The sequence below is a fragment of the Pseudophryne corroboree genome, chromosome 1 (genome assembly GCF_028390025.1).
Source record: "Pseudophryne corroboree isolate aPseCor3 chromosome 1, aPseCor3.hap2, whole genome shotgun sequence".
NCBI classification, from domain to species: domain Eukaryota; kingdom Metazoa; phylum Chordata; class Amphibia; order Anura; family Myobatrachidae; genus Pseudophryne; species Pseudophryne corroboree.
The window spans coordinates 953,541,068-953,557,401 of record NC_086444.1 but is presented as its reverse complement, the minus strand read 5'-3'; the positions used below and the strand labels follow the sequence as shown (position 1 = coordinate 953,557,401).

Below are 16,334 nucleotides of genomic sequence, written 5' to 3'. Positions count from 1 at the left end.
GTCATGAAATTAATATTCATATCACAGTGTCTAATAGTGCAATTGAGTACTGTTTGTCACTATTCTGATCTACCTTCAGCAGGGATAGCGCTGGAGAGAACTTGAGAAGTAGAAGCTTGTGTACTCCATATACTCTTTTGGATTTGCAGAAGACTGAACTGTTACTACACATGAGAGATCTTAGGTCTTGAATATGATCTGTGATGGCTGGGAGGGGCAGAGGGATCCCCTAAGCAATCTGGATCCTTTTCCTATAGGAAAAAGCCATCTAAGAAGTTTATCTGAAGATGGCGGTAGTTCAGTTTTTGGAGCATGATAAAGTGGATAATTACAATGTACCCATACACTGTATGGGAACGGCTATTGCACATTGTGTTATAAATGAATGCAGGAGATATCAGTGATAGCTTCATATATAGGTCCAATCCTTACAAATGCAGAAAAAAGGAGATTTATCATAAACTTACCATTGTTAAATCTCTTTCTGCGAGGTACACTGGATTCCACAAGGAATAACATCGGGGTGTAGACTTGGATCTTGATCCGAGGCACCAACAGGCTAAAGCTTTGACTGTTCCCAGGATGCACTGCACCGCCTCCTCTATAGCCCCGCCTCCAGGCACTGGAGCTCAGTTTTGTTAACCAGTCCAATACAGTAGCAGGTAAGAGAGATGGTAGATGTTAGTCACATAGAACCACATTCTCACAACAAGAGAAGGGACTAGCGGCTAATCCCATACAAACCCAAAGAAGCTAAGTGCGTCAGGGTGGGCGCCCTGCGGAATCCAGTGTACCTTGTAGAAAGAGATTTAACAATGGTAAGTCTACAATAAATCTCCTTTTCTGCAGCGGGGTACACTGGTATTTCACAGGGGATAACATCAGGGATGTCCTGAAGCAGTTCCTCATGGGAGGGGACGCACTGTAGCGGGCACAAGAACCCGGCGTCCAAAGGAAGCATCCTGGGAGGCAGAAGTATCAAAGGCATAGAATCTGATGAACGTGTTCACCGAGGACCACGTAGCCGCCTTGCACAATTGTTATGCGGATGCGCCACGGCAGGCCGCCCAAGAAGGTCCGACCAAATAGAATGGGCATTGATAGCAGCAGGATCTGGGAGCCCAGCCTGCGCATAAGCTTGTGCAATCACCATTCTAATCCATCTGGCAAAGGTTTGCTTATTAGCAGGCCAACCACATTTGTGAAAACCAAAAAGTACAAAAAGGGAATCTGACCGCCTGATAGAGGCAATCCTTTCCATATAAATACGGAGAGCCCGTACCACGTCCAAAGATTTTTCTTTGGAGGACAAACCAGAAGAGATGAAAGCCGGAACCACAATCTCCTGGTTAAGGTGAAACCACCTTAGGTAAATAACCAGGGCGAGTTCGAAGAACTGCCCGGTCATGGTGAAAAATCAGAAAGGGTGGGCGACAGGACAAAGCGCCTAAGACCGACACCCTCCTAGCAGAGGTAATAGCCAACAGAAACACAACCTTAAGCGTAAGGCATTTAAGGTCCACAGACTCAAGAGGTTCAAATGGAGACTCTTGCAGGGCAAGACGACAGACAGATTCCATGGAGCCATAGGAGGGACATAGGGAGGCTGAATCAGTAGAACACCCTGAGTGAAAGTGTGGACGTCAGGAAGAAACGCAATTTTTCTCTGAAACCACACCGAAAAGGCAGATATATGAAGCTTGAGGGAGGCCAGACAAAGACCCAAGTCTAGACCTTGTTGTAGAAAAGCCAGAAGTCTGGAAGTTTTGAAAGTATATGCATCATAATTCTTAGCAGCACACCATGTGAAGTAAGAATTCCAGACCCTGTTATAAATACGAGCCAAAGCTGGTTTACGGGCTTTCAACATAGTTTGTATGACCTCAGAGAATCCTTTTACGCTCAGGAGTGATGCTTCAAGAGCCACGCCGTCAAAGCCAGTCTGGCCAGGTCCGGGTAGACACAAGGGCCCGAACGAGGAGGTCTGGGCATTGAGGAAGTAGAAGAGGATGCTCTATCGAGAGACCCTGCAGGTCTGAGAACCAGTGCCGTCTGCGCCACGCTGGAGCGACTAGAAGTAGTATTCCTCCTTCTTACTTTAACTTCTGTATTACCCGGGGCAGGAGTGACACTCGAGGGAACACGTATGGCAGCCGAAAGTTCCAAGGAATTGCCAGTGCATCCACGAACGCTGCTTGAGGATCCCTTGTCCTTGCTCCGAAGCCCGGAACCTTGTGATTGTGTCGAGATGCCATCAGGTCTACTTCTGGTAGGCCCCACTTGTCCACTAGGAGTTGAAAGACTTCGGGATGAAGACTCCACTCTCCGGCATGCACGTCCTGATGACTGAGGAAGTCTGCTTCCCAGTTGAGGACTCCCGGGAATGAACACTGTCGATATGGCTGGCAGATGGCGTTCCGCCCATTGGAGGATTTTTGACACTTCCATCAATGCCATGCGGCTTTGAGTGCCGCCTTGATGATTTATGTATGCCACCGTGGTGGTGTCTGATTGTACTTGAACAGGCCTGTTCTGTACCAGAGGCAGGGCCAGTGTCAACTCATTGAACACTGCCCGCAATTCCAGAATGTTTATTGGGAGGAGAGATTCCTCCCTGGTCCACCGACCCTGGAGAGAGTGTTGCTCCAACACTGCTCCGCAGACTGGCGTCCGTTGTGAAGAGGACCCAGTTGGAGATCCAGAAGGGACGGCGCATGCTCAAATGTTGGTCCTGTAGCCACCAACTCAGTGACAGACGAGTCAAGGAGATCATTTGAGACCTGATCCGATGAGGCAGGCCGTCCCATTTGGAAAGGATTAACCTCTGCAGAGGGCGGGAGTGAAATTGAGCGTACCCTATACCATGTCGAAAGCCGACACCATGAGGTCTAGTACTTGCATCGCCGAGTGTATCGACACTCTCTGGCGAGGGAGGAAGCATCTGATCTAGTCCTAAAGTTTCAGGACCTTCTCCAGAGACAGAAACAGTCTTTGGCTGTGTGTGTCCAGCAGTGCCCCAAGGTGCACCATGCTCCGAGCAGGGACCAGCGAGGACTTCTTCCGATTGATGAGCCACCCGTGGGCTCGTAGGAATTGGACCGATATCTCCAGTTGACTGAGGAGGACACCTTGGAAGTTCGCCAGAATCAGCAGGTCATCCAGATACGGCAGGATCCTGATTCCCTGACGACGGAGGAAAGCCGTCATCACGGCCATGACCTTGTGTGGGGTGACTGAAAAACACAGTGAGAAATACAAACAGTATACCCTGTGTAGCACTATATATATTATATGAGACCCTGACGCACCTAGTTTCCCAGGATAGAGAATATAGTGATAGCAAAACGTGTGATACACAAGAATGGAATCCACACAGCAGCTATAGGCACACTCAGTCACAGGTACACTGCAGGAATTATTACATATAAACAATAAAACTGCACTGTACAAGTAAATTACATATAAGTATGTATGTATACAGATATAACAATGCACAGTAAACACTGGCTGTAAATCACAGAATACTTGTACTAAATATTCAGATAGCAGTACACTTGTTCTTAACTAACACTGTATAAAATTACATGTAGAATACTTAAGTGTCTGTAAATGCACAGCGCTGATGATACAGGCGGATTTACAGAGGAGACAGTGCCCAACAGTCCCGGAGATCAACCAAGCTATGTAATGGCGCCAAAATCTCAGTCAGGGAGTGAGGGAGAGAGAACTGCAGCTCCAGGGCGGGAACACCAGCAGTAGATGGTGCCCGGAGCTGGGGGAGGGGCTACAGGTCAGCGCCTTATTTCCTCTGCTGGACTTCACCACTGGGTACTGTGGAGCCTTTTATAAACAGATTTTAGTAAATCCGACCTGTGCTCCTTGCCCTGGTGGATATAGTAGGGTCCCTGTGCGACACAGTGTCCACGCCAGCGGCGCGGTCCATCTCCTGGGACCGTGACCGGATCGCGATTTACCGGTGCGTCCCACCTGGGGGACCCTCTAACCACCTCCATTAAGTGCAGCCACGCGATCCTGGAGAGTGACAGCGGTGGTGTGCCTGAAACCCGGTATGTCTCCGCTGCAAGTACCCGGGAACCCGGCTGCGGGATTATGCAGCTCTGTTGAGGGAGGTGATGGAGCCGCAGCACAGCATGTCATAAAGACATAGAAAGTGCTGCGGCCCTTGAAGTCTTCTAAAAAGCTCTTTTCAGGGCTGCCTAGCGCATCCCCACCTGTTAGTGACCTACACTGCAGGCACCAACTTATAAACTGAGCTCCAGTGCCTGGAGGCGGGGCTATAGAGGAGACGGTGCAGTGCATCCTGGGAACAGTCAAAGCTTTAGCCTGTTGGTGCCTCGGATCATGATCCAACTCTGCACCCCGATGTTATTCTCTGTGGAATACCAGTGTACCCCGCTGCAGAAAATATTGGTACTTTCATAAATAAGCTTTATCGTCTCAATTTGTACAGTACTTTGTCTCATTGCAATCTTACTATGGAAATGTATACAATCTCTGGCATGTATTTTGTTGTAGATGGTAAGGTAGTTTATTAAAGCATTAAAGAGCATGCTGGCACTATAAAAGCGTTAACTGTAATAAGTAGACAGATCACTGTGTCATCAGAATTGCACATAAACCATTTACATGTGCTGGGGAAAAACAGTGATGTTTATTTAACAATGACCAAATGTGCTTCTACAAAAAGTAATTATTAACCACATTTAGTTTTTCAGTCAGTACATATGTTATGTGTAATTCTTGTACGCGAGAGTTCATTCTCTTTGGAAGCCATAGCATCCCGCAAAAATCTACTACTTGTACCAAAGTAATAAAGCCTTTACTGCCCCCCAGAGAAACAACTAGTGAGAGGTCCCCTTGTCGTGGTGTAGACCATAGCCTTATGGGCCCTACACACTGACAGATCCGCCGCCGAGCTGCCCGACGGCGGATATGGCCGACGGGCAACCCGGGGGGGGGGGGGGGGGGGGGGCAGTGACGGGGGGATTGAAGTTTCTTCACTCCCCCTCCCCCTCATCACCCGGCTCCATAGCAGTGCAGACAAATATGGACGAGATCATCCATATTGGCCTGCATGCACAAGCGACGCGGCACCAGTGATGAATGAGCGCGGGGCCGCACATCGTTCATCACTGGTGCCTCCACACTGAAAGATATGAACAATATCTCATTCATTAATGAACGAGATCGTTCATGTCTTTCAGTATTATCGCCCAGTGTGTAGGAACCATTAGTACTGTATGTTGCTGGATACAGAAAGAGGAAGCCTGTTCCTCACCTTCAGCATTGGCTGCTGCCACCATGGAGCAACAAAGATGGTAATAGCAGTGTGCTTGGCAGGGAAGGGCTGCTGATCACAAATCAATAGACATTCATTAAAACTCAAAACTATTACCAGTGATGTGCCGCTCCACTGATACCTACAGCTTACATGTAGCACATAACTCCATAGGATGTGAATAACCCTAGAAATCATTGGGAAAAATTCAGGATAACACTTTGGGACAAATGTAATATCCCTCAATTTGCAGCAGCAGCACAACATCCTCAATAGTCAATAGTTTTAAAGCAGTGATTAGGCTGGTTTTGCCTTTAAGCTAATTGCCGCTTTAAATGTAATGCCTATTTCACCAGAATCATGCTGGCTCCCGCAGATCGCGGGCAGTTACATTTGGTCCTTGCTAATCTGCTTGTGTAGTTCCTAGTGAGTACATACACAGTGCAGTCTAATGTGGATGCATTGAATATAATGTCTGGCCATATCTGAAGCAGGGAAGAGAATCCTGCTGCTGCTGAGCTCACACCATGTGAACGTTTCCATACAACCACTGCTCAACCCCCAGTCACCTCCACCCACCACCAGCTAGTGATCAAGTACACCCATGGTCGCACACAAACATAAAAAGTTGTTGCGCCCGCAGCAAAGGGGCTAATAAATAAGCAGATTGAGCTGGCTTGATAAAGTTTTGTGAAATACCTTTGTTAGCTTAGTATATAGTCCTGCATTTACTGCATGAGTAAAACCTTGACATACAGTATATTGCTGTTATTATTGCTTACCAGATCTTTTTGTCATTGTGTAGGTGTTTGTGCTGTAGATGGTATGATCTACGTTGTTGGAGGTGATGATGGATCCTGTAACTTGGCATCAGTGGAATATTATAACGCATCATCTGACAAATGGATACTTTTGCCATCTTGTATGAGCACAGGGAGAAGTTACGCAGGTAAGCCATATTCTGCATTTATATGTTCATATATTAATGTAACGGCATAATTTCTTGCACCATCCCAAAGAACACTATAGGGCAGGGTTCGACAAATTACGATTGCCATGGTGACTCCAATTAGAGACCTGACGACTGCATTTTAAGGACTGCTGAGCCTCAAGCACATGCACAGCTCTCTGTCCTTACTGTTAGCAATCTTTTCCCGCTTGCTGAATGGCAGAAGTTGGGTCAACTTAGGAAACAGCGCTGTCATGGGATTTATGCTGCAAACTACCTCGAGAGGTGGGCAATCAGAGGGCTTCGCTGGTGACACAGGATTCCCGGGGATCTGTTATACAATAGCAGCAGCATGTAAGTGAGGAGAGTAGCAGTGTGTTCTGGGGATAGTGGCATGCCGGATACTGTGGAGGACAGGGGGAGAGAATGGGCAAGCACCGGGGCTCTGACCACTCCATAGCTGGGGCCAGAAAGCCAAAGACCTGGGGAGAGGGGGGGCTGGGGCGGAGAGTCAGGAGCTTCAGAGCAGGAGAGTTAGTGTCAGTGTTATTATTATTCCAACCACCGACTCTAGTCCTGAGATCAATCATAATGATGACTAGTAATTACAAATGTGATCAGCATAAGAGAACTCCGAGCCAATTAGAGGCTAGCACCTTCCCATTAGGTTCAATTAATTATTTCTGCATTTACATATAACTCCTTTGTTGCTACTTAGGTTTATATGTACTATTTTTATTTGTACTTGTGTAAATGTAATTTAATATAAATAACAAATAATAAGATTTTACTCACCGGTAAATCTATTTCTCGTAGTCCGTAGTGGATGCTGGGACTCCGTAAGGACCATGGGGATTAGCGGCTCCGCAGGAGACTGGGCACAACTAAAGAAAGCTTTAGGACTACCTGGTGTGCACTGGCTCCTCCCCCTATGACCCTCCTCCAGACCTCAGTTAGGATACTGTGCCCGGAAGAGCTGACACAATAAGGAAGGATTTTGAATCCCGGGTAAGACTCATACCAGCCACACCAATCACACCGTATAACTCGTGATACTATACCCAGTTAACAGTATGAAATATAACTGAGCCTCTCAACAGATGGCTCAACAATAACCCTTTAGTTAGGCAATAACTATAAACAAGTATTGCAGACCATCCGCACTTGGGATGGGCGCCCAGCATCCACTACGGACTACGAGAAATAGATTTACCGGTGAGTAAAATCTTATTTTCTCTGACGTCCTAAGTGGATGCTGGGACTCCGTAAGGACCATGGGGATTATACCAAAGCTCCCAAACGGGCGGGAGAGTGCGGATGACTCTGCAGCACCGAATGAGCAAACTATAGGTCCTCCTCAGCCAGGGTATCGAACTTGTAGACTCTTACAAAAATGTTTTAACCCGACCAAGTAACAGCTCGGCAAAGTTGTAAAGCCGAGACTCCTCGGGCAGCCGCCCAAGAAGAGCCCACTTTTCTCGTGGAATGGGCTTTTACAGAATTAGGGTGCGGCAGTCCAGCCGCAGAATGTGCAAGTTGAATCGTGCTACAGATCCAGCGAGCAATCGTCTGCTTAGAAGCAGGAGCACCCAGCTTGTTGGGTGCATACAGGAGAAATAGCGAGTCAGTTTTCCTGACTCCAGCTGTCCTGGAAACATATACTTTTCAGGGCCCTGACTACATCCAGTAACTTGGAATCCTCCAAGTCCCAAGTAGCCGCAGGCACCACAATAGGTTGGTTCACATTAAAAAATTATACCACCTTAGGAAAGAATTGGGAACGAGTCCTCAATTCCGCCTTATCCATATAAAATACAGATAAGGGCTTTTGTATGACAAAGCCGCCAATTCTGATACACGCCTGGCCGACGCCAAGGCCCACAGAATGACCACTTTCCTCGTGAGGTATTATAGCTCCACGGATTTAAGTGGCTCAACCCAATGCGACTTCAGGAAATCCAAAACCACGTTGAGATCCCACGGTGCCACTGGAGGCACAAACGGGGGCTGACTATGCAGCACTCCCTTAACAAAAGTCTGAACTTCAGGCAGTGAAGCCAGTTCAATTTTGGAAGAAAATCGATAGAGCCGAAATCTGGACCTTAATGGAACCCAATTTTAGGCCCATAGTCACCTCTGACTGTAGGAAGTGCAGAAATCGACCTAGCTGAAATTTCTCCTTTGGGGCCTTCCTGGCCTCACAGTACGCAACATATTTTCGCCATATGCGGTGATAATGGTTTGCGTTCACTTCTTTCCTAGCTTCAAATAGCGTAGGGATAACTTCCTCCGGAATTCCCTTTTCCTTCAGGATCCGGCGTTCAACCGCCATGCCGTCAAAGCAGCCGCGGTACGTCTTGGAACAGAGAGGCCCCCTGCTGCAGCAGGTCCTGTCTGAGCGGCAGAGGCCATGGGTCCTCTGAGATCATTTCTTGGAGTTCTGGTTACCAAACTCTTCTTGGCCAACCCGGAACAATGAGTATAGTTCTTACTCCTCTCCTTCTTATTATTCTCATTACCCTGGGTAAGAGAGGCAGAGAAGGGAACACATACACCGACTGGTGCACCCACGGTGTTACCAGAGTGTCCACAGCTATCGCCTGAGGGTCCTTGACCTGGCGCAATATCCTTGTAACTTTTAGTTGAGGCGGGACGCCATCATGTCCACCTGTGGCCTTTCCCAACGGTGTACAATCATTTCGAAGACTTCTGGATGAAGTCCCCACTCTCCCGGGTGGAGGTTTCTTAGTTGTCCACTCCGGGAATGAACACTGCTGACAGTGCTAACACATGATTTTCCGCCCATCGGAGAATCCTTGTGGCTTCTGCCATCGCCATCCTGCTTCTTGTGCCGCCCTGACGGTTTACATGAGCGACCGCCGTGATGTTGTCTGACTGGATCAGCACCGGCCGGTGTTGAAGCAGGGGTCTAGCCTGACTTAGGGCATTGTAAATGGCCCTCAGTTCCAGAATATTTATGTGTAGGGAAGTCTCCTGACTTTTCCATAGCCTTGGAAGTTCCTTCCCTGTGTGACTGCCCCCCAGCCTCGAAGGCTGGCATCCGTGGTCACCAGGACCCAGTCCTGTATGCCGAATCTGCGGCCCCATAGAAGATGAGCACTCTGCAGCCACCACAACAGCGACACCCTGACCCTTGGAGACAGGATTATCCGCCGATGCATCTGAAGATGCGACCCGGACCACTTGTCCAACAGATCCCACTGGAAAATCCTTGCATTGGACCTGGCGAATGGAATTTCTTCGTAAGAAGCTACCATCTTTCCCAGGGCTCGCGTGCATTGATGCACCGACACCTGTATACGTATTAGGAGGTCTCTGTCTAGAGACAACAACTCCTTGGACTTCTCCTCCGGGAGAAACCCTTTTTATCCTGTTCTGTGTCCAGAACCATACCCAGGAACAGTAGACGCGTCGTAGGAACCAGCTGCGACTTTGGAATATTCAGAATCCAGCCGTGCTGTTGTAGCACTTCCCGAGATAGTGCTACTCCGACGAACAACTGCTCCCTGGACCTCGCCTTTATAAGGAGATCGTCCAAGTACGGGATAATTATTTCGGCCATTACCTTGGTAAATACCTCGGTGCCGGGGACAGACCAACGGCAACGTCTGGAATTGGTAATGACAATCCTGTACCACAATATTGAGGTACTCCTGGTGAAGAGGGTAAATAGGGACATATGCAGGTAATCATCCTTGATGTCCAGTGATACCATGAAATTCTCCAGGCTTGCAATAATCGCCCTGAGCGATTCCATTTTGAACTTGAACCTTCATATATAAGTGTTCAAGGCTTTCAATTTTAGAATGGGTCTCACCGAACCGTCTGGTTTCGGTACCACAACATTTTGGAATAGTAACCCTGGCCTTGTTGAAGGAGGGGTACCTTGCTTTCACCTGCTGGAAGTACAGCTTGTGAATTGCCGCCAGTACTACCTTTCTCCGAGGGCAGCCGGCAAGGCTGATGTGAGGTAACGGCGAGGGGGAGTCGCCTCGAACTCCAGCCTGTATCCCTGTGATACTATTTGCAGAACCTAGAGATCCACCTGTGGGCAAGCCCACTGGTCCCTGAAGTTCCCGAGACACGCCCCTACCGCACCTGTCTCCACCTGTGGAGCCCCAGCGTCATGCGGTGGACTCAGAGGAAGATTTTTGATCCTGGGAACTGGCTGCTGGTGCAGCTTTTTTCCTTCTTCCCATGTCTCTGTGCAGAAAGGAAGCGCCTTTGACCTGCTTGCTTTTCTGAAGCCGAAAGGACTGTACCTGAAAATACGGTGCTTTCTTAGGCTGTGAGGAAACCTGAGGTAAAAAAATTTCTTCCCAGCTGTTGCTGTGGATACGAGGTCCCAGAGACCATCTCCAAACAATTCCTCACCCTTATAAGGCAGAATCTCCATGTGTCTTTTACAGGCAGCATCACCTGTCCACTGCCGGGTTTCTACCCTCCTGGCAGAATGGACATTGCATTAATTCTGGATGCCAGCCGGCAAATATCCCTCTGTGCATCCTTTATATATAAGACAACGTCTTAAATATGCTCAATGTTAGCAAAATATTATCCCTGTCTTAGCGTATTAATATTATCTGACAGGGTATCAGACCACGCTGCAGCAGCCCTATTTATGCTGAGGCAATTGCAGGTCTCCGTATATAACCTGAGTGTGTTAATACAGACTTCAGGATCGCCTCCTGCTTTTTATCAGAAGGTTCCTTCAAGGTAGCCGTATCCTAAGACGGCAGTGCCACCTTTTGACAAACGTGTGAGCGCCTTATCCACCCTAAGGGATATCTCCCAACGTGACCTATCCTCTGGCGAGAAAGGGTACGCCATCAGTAACTTTTTAGAAATTACCAGTTTCTTATCGGGGGAGACCACGCTTCTTTACACACTTCATTCATTCATCTGATGGGGGAACAAAACACTGGCTGCTTTTTCTCCCCAAAAATAAAACCCCTTTTATGTGGTACTTGGGTTCATGTCAGAAAATGCGTAACACATTTTTCATTGCCGAGATCATGTAACGGATGTTCCTAGTGGATTGTGTATATGTCTCAACCTCGTCGCCACTGGAGTCAGACTCCGTGTCGACATCTGTGTCTGCCATCTGAGGTAACGGGCGTTTTTTGAGCCCCTGATGGCCTTTGAGACGCCTGGGCAGGCGCGGGCTGAGAAGCCGGCTGTCCCACAGCTGTTACGTCATCCAGCCTTTTATGTAAGGAGTTGACACTGTCGGTTAATACCTTCCACCTATCCATCCACTCTGGTGTCGGCCCCACAGGGGGCGACATCCCATTTATCGGCCTCTGCTCCGCCTCCACGTAACCTTCCTCATCCAACATGTCGACACAGCCGTACCGACACACCGCACACACACAGGGAATGCTCTGACTGAGGACAGGACCCCACAAAGTCCTTTGGGGAGACAGAGAGAGAGTATGCCAGCACACACCAGAGCGCTATATAATGCAGGGATTAACACTATAACTGAGTGATTTTTCCCCAAATAGCTGCTTGTATACATATATTGCGCCTAAATTTAGTGCCCCCCTCTCTTTTTAACCCTTTGAGCCTGAAAACTACAGGGGAGAGCCTGGGGAGCTGTCTTCCAGCTGCACTGTGAAGAGAAAATGGCGCCAGTGTGCTGAGGGAGAAGCCCCGCCCCTTTTTCAACTGACTTTCTCCCGCTTTTTCTGGAATACTGGCAGGGGTAATTTTACATCTATATAGCCTCTAGACCTATATATGATGTAGATTTGCCAGCCAAGGTGTCATATTGCCCTCAGGGCGCCCCCCCCCAGCGCCCTGCACCCATCAGTGACCGGAGTGTGAGGTGTACATGAGGAGCAATGGCGCACAGCTGCAGTGCTGTTCGCTACCTTGGTGAAGACCGAAGTCTTCTGCCGCCGATTTTCCGGACTCTTCATGCTTCTGGCTCTGTAAGGGGAACGACGGCGCGGCTCCGGGAACGAACACCAAGGTCGGGTCCTGCGGTCGATCCCTCTGGAGCTAATGGTGTCCAGTAGCCTAAGAAGCCCAAACTACCACCTGTTAGGTAGGTTCGCTTCTTCTCCCCTTAGTCCCTCGCTGCAGTGAGTCTGTTGCCAGCAGATCTCACTGTAAAATAAAAAACCTAAATATACTTTCTTTCTAGGAGCTCAGGAGAGCCCCTAGTGTGCATCCAGCTCAGCCGGGCACAAGAATCTAACTGAGGTCTGGAGGAGGGTCATAGTGGGAGGAGCCAGTGCACACCAGGTAGTCCTAAAGCTTTCTTTAGTTGTGCGCAGTCTCCTGCGGAGCCGCTAATCCCCATGGTCCTTACGGAGTCCCAGCATCCACTTAGGACGTCAGAGAAATTGAATTTTATTGGAACTTTGTACTAGTAGAAGTATACTACAACCCATGAAGTGCTGGCCCTCCTTTGTCCTTGTTCTCTATCATAATACAGGGTGAGTCTCCCATATCTGAAATTCTGAAATGTAGCTGAGACAGTGACTCCTTTGTTTCTGATGGTTTAATGTACATAAACTTTACGTAATGCCTAATATGATAAACAAATATTGTATAAAATGACCAGGCTGTGTGTATAAGGTGTATATGAAACATAAAAATTTGTATGTGTGTACACAAACTTTGTTTCAGGTACAGAATTATTAAGAATATTGTATAAAATGACCTTCAGGCTATTTATATAAGGTGTATATGAAACATAAATGCATTTTTTGTTTAGACTTGGCTCCCATCCCCAAAATATCTCATTATGGTATTCACATATTCCAAAATAGGGAAAAATATGATATCTAAATACTTCTGGTCTCAAGCATTATGGATATGGAAGGCTCAGCCTGTACTGCTTCTAGTATTGGCAATCGCAGCTTTCATTATATTTATTACTGTTGGCTGCAGCCTCCAATGATAAGTTATAATAGCTCCATCTCTTCATTTCTCAAATATATTTTAGATGTTAAATTGTAGTTCTTTTAATGTGTGATCGGAACAGTTCTGCTTCCTAGGAAAATCATGTACAGGATATATTACCCCATGTGAGAGATGGGGTCTGATGGACATGTGGGGGGCCTGATGGGCATGTGGGAAATGGGGGGCCTGATGGGCATGAGGGAAATGGGGCCTGATGGGCATGTGGGAAATGGGGGGCCTGATGGGCATGAGGGAGATGGGGCCTGATGGGCATGTGGGAGATGGGGCCTGATGGGCATGTGGGAAATGAGGCCTGATGGGCATGTGGGAGATGGGGCCTGATGGGCATGTGGGAAATGAGGCCTGATGGGCATGTGGGAGATGGTGCCTGATGGGCATGTGGGAGATGGTGCCTGATGGGCATGGGGTTAGTGAGGGGTGTGCGAGGACATCTGATGGTCTGTACGGGGCCTGATCGGATATCGTTTTCCCACATAGCTCATGTTCTGTGCAAATGTGTTAAGCCTTTTATTTCATGATATTTTGCCATGGGAGAAAGAGGGTCCTTTAAGAATGTGTGGTTGGTTGGGGACAATGGTCTGGCTCTTACATTTAAGCTAGGAATATTTAAAGTTATAGCACCTGCATGGGTAACATTCTCCAAGTCGCATTACACTCGTGTTAGGATCCCTGTGCTGGCACTGTGAGATTGACAGACTTAGGGGTCTATTTACTAAGCCTTGGATGGAGATAAAGTATCAGCTCTTAACAGCTCTAACATTTTTCATGCACAGCCTGTGACATGGCAGTTAGGAGTTGATTGGCTGGTACTTTATCTCCATCCACTTTTTAGTGAGTGTCGGCCTACTGACCACATACGCCAAATAATTTATCATATACATTTTATTTATAAAAACGTGCTGTATATTACAATGATGACGCCCTGTGTGTTTCATGGAGACTAGATATTGCAAGAACAGAAGAAGCATGATTTCGGAACGCCGAGGAACGCATGTAACGTGCGGAATAGACCACTTACACTGGGGCACTCTCTCTCAGCAATCCTGTTGCTGTTTAGAACAGATATACTTGCATGTAAAACTATTACAATAATTTAGCATATGGGAACACTGTTACAGTGAATTAAAGTTCAGTTTACATTTATGTCTGTTTTTCATATAATAAAGAGCAGAAACAGTAAAACATAATGAATCTGTAATATGCAATGTTTCCTTTATTATATTGCTTTTCTCTCCATTCTTTAACTGTAGCCTAATAGTTTGTGTTCTTCTCTCTAGGTGTTACAGTTATTGATAAGCCCTTATGATCCAAGCTTTGTCTTAAGAAAGCACAGGTATTAAGTGATGTGTGGCTTTATATGGCCTTCCTTGCTTGTGACTGCAAGCTGTGGCAGAGGAAATGAAAGGCTTTTCGTCTGCAGTAAAAGCACAGCAGAGCCGCTGAAGATTACCCTAGTTTGAAGCATTGTGCAGAGTTATTCTGTATTGAGCAGCAGCTGTCTGGATTTCGATATGATTTGTGAAACATTTTCATTCACAAAACTTTTGCTTCCCTACTGCAAAATAAAAAGCTGCTTTCACACCATCCAGCGATCGATGACCATGTTTGACTAGAGAATGTATTTATACAGAAGGATTTAAAGTGATGTGAATCTTGGTGAGGTAAAGTTGTTCTTTTCTCATGGACTATACATTATAGTTATATATTTTCTGAATCTACATTGGTAGAATGGTAGGAGTCATATTTTCACATAAAAGGATGCTTTTTCAGCTATGTGAATAAAATCTGAACTGTGTGTGTATGTCTGTGCATACGTGTACTGTATAATTGTAATTGCTGCTTTTTTCGAAGCGGTCCAGCTGTTGGATTTATGCACTATTTATATTTGGCACACTCCTAGGAAATTTGCCAGTACTGTTGTAAGACAGAATTGTAATTTTTTTTATATGTATATTTAAAATTTGCCACATAAATTGCCCAGTGGCACTTTGTGGCCGGGGTAGGGGGGATTAAAACATGTATTGCCAAATGTTTTTATAGAAATATAAAACATGATGATTATTTATAATGATGTTTGTATAAATTTACACATAATTCATTATAATTCCTTATTTTGTGTGTGAAGGAATTTTATAGCATGTAGGTGATTTTCAGTTTTCCAATAAGCTAAAGGATATCAACAGAATATGCATGATTCGTTTAACTATTTGTCAGTGTAGTTAAATTATTTTAACCCAAGAGGAATAAATCTGCTGTGTTTGGCAGTGTTTATTACCAGTACTGTTCTGTTGCTATGAATAATGACTTATGGATTTATTTTCCAACATGACCCAGAATTGTATGTTCTATTTGATCAGATAATTCTCTCAATAAAATTTTTGTATCACATTGTTTTGTTTGTGCTTTTGTGAATGTTTTTAGGACAGTTAGTGCTCAGTGTAAATTTCTCAGGAAGAATCTACTAGAACACAATAGTCTAAAAGGAAATCAAACTACTGCAAACAAGCATGGAACACCAATCAGTCTAAAGTTCTGCAGGTGCAAAAACTACAGTATATGGTTGAAAACCGTACTGGAATTCGTTCCTATTGTAACTAATCTGCAGATACTCTTGCATAATGTTATTTTGTAGCAGCACGTGATTTACAACAAGGCATTAGTTACATGCTTAACTGGGATCCCCTGTGTATGTAAGGAGAGGCATTATTAGTCATTTTATACCACACAGGTACTATTGGTGTGCTGTCTCATTAATACCAGCGGCATATCTTGTTCAGTATTGCAGTGATACTAATGAATATGCTGTTGGTATTTAGCATTCCTTACCTCTCCAGCGAGGTTCAGCGACGTACCTCTACTCTGCGGCATCTAACTCCCTGTCAGCCATGTTGATGTTTGATGACCAGTTTGCTCATGACTTTCACTCACAGGGACCCGGCAGTACCTGGAAGGCTGGGTTGGGTCCCATTGCCAGCAAACATAATTCCAGTATTTATCCTTAATGTAGGGGACCAAGTACAGCTGTCATTTCTTAACTAGCGAGAATGCCATAAGTCTTTACTTGTAAAAGGTGACTGTTTCGGTGTGATATTTCCAGCCTGATGGTCCCGTGGTCTTAAGGATCCTAAT

General features: G+C 46.3%; 1 protein-coding gene across 2 annotated transcripts in view; it reads left to right on the top strand.

The window, feature by feature from the left end:
• The window catches only part of KLHL2 (kelch like family member 2), a 312,617-nt gene extending 297,024 nt beyond the window's left edge, over positions 1 to 15,593 (top strand). For both annotated transcript variants that reach the window (XM_063920432.1, XM_063920431.1), the window contains 2 exons: positions 6,105 to 6,248; positions 14,483 to 15,593. In XM_063920432.1, the coding sequence (XP_063776502.1) occupies positions 6,105 to 6,248; positions 14,483 to 14,511 (173 nt within the window). In that variant the 3' untranslated portion in view covers positions 14,512 to 15,593. The remainder of the gene's footprint in view (positions 1 to 6,104; positions 6,249 to 14,482) is intronic.
• Positions 15,594 to 16,334: the final 741 nt, after the last annotated feature.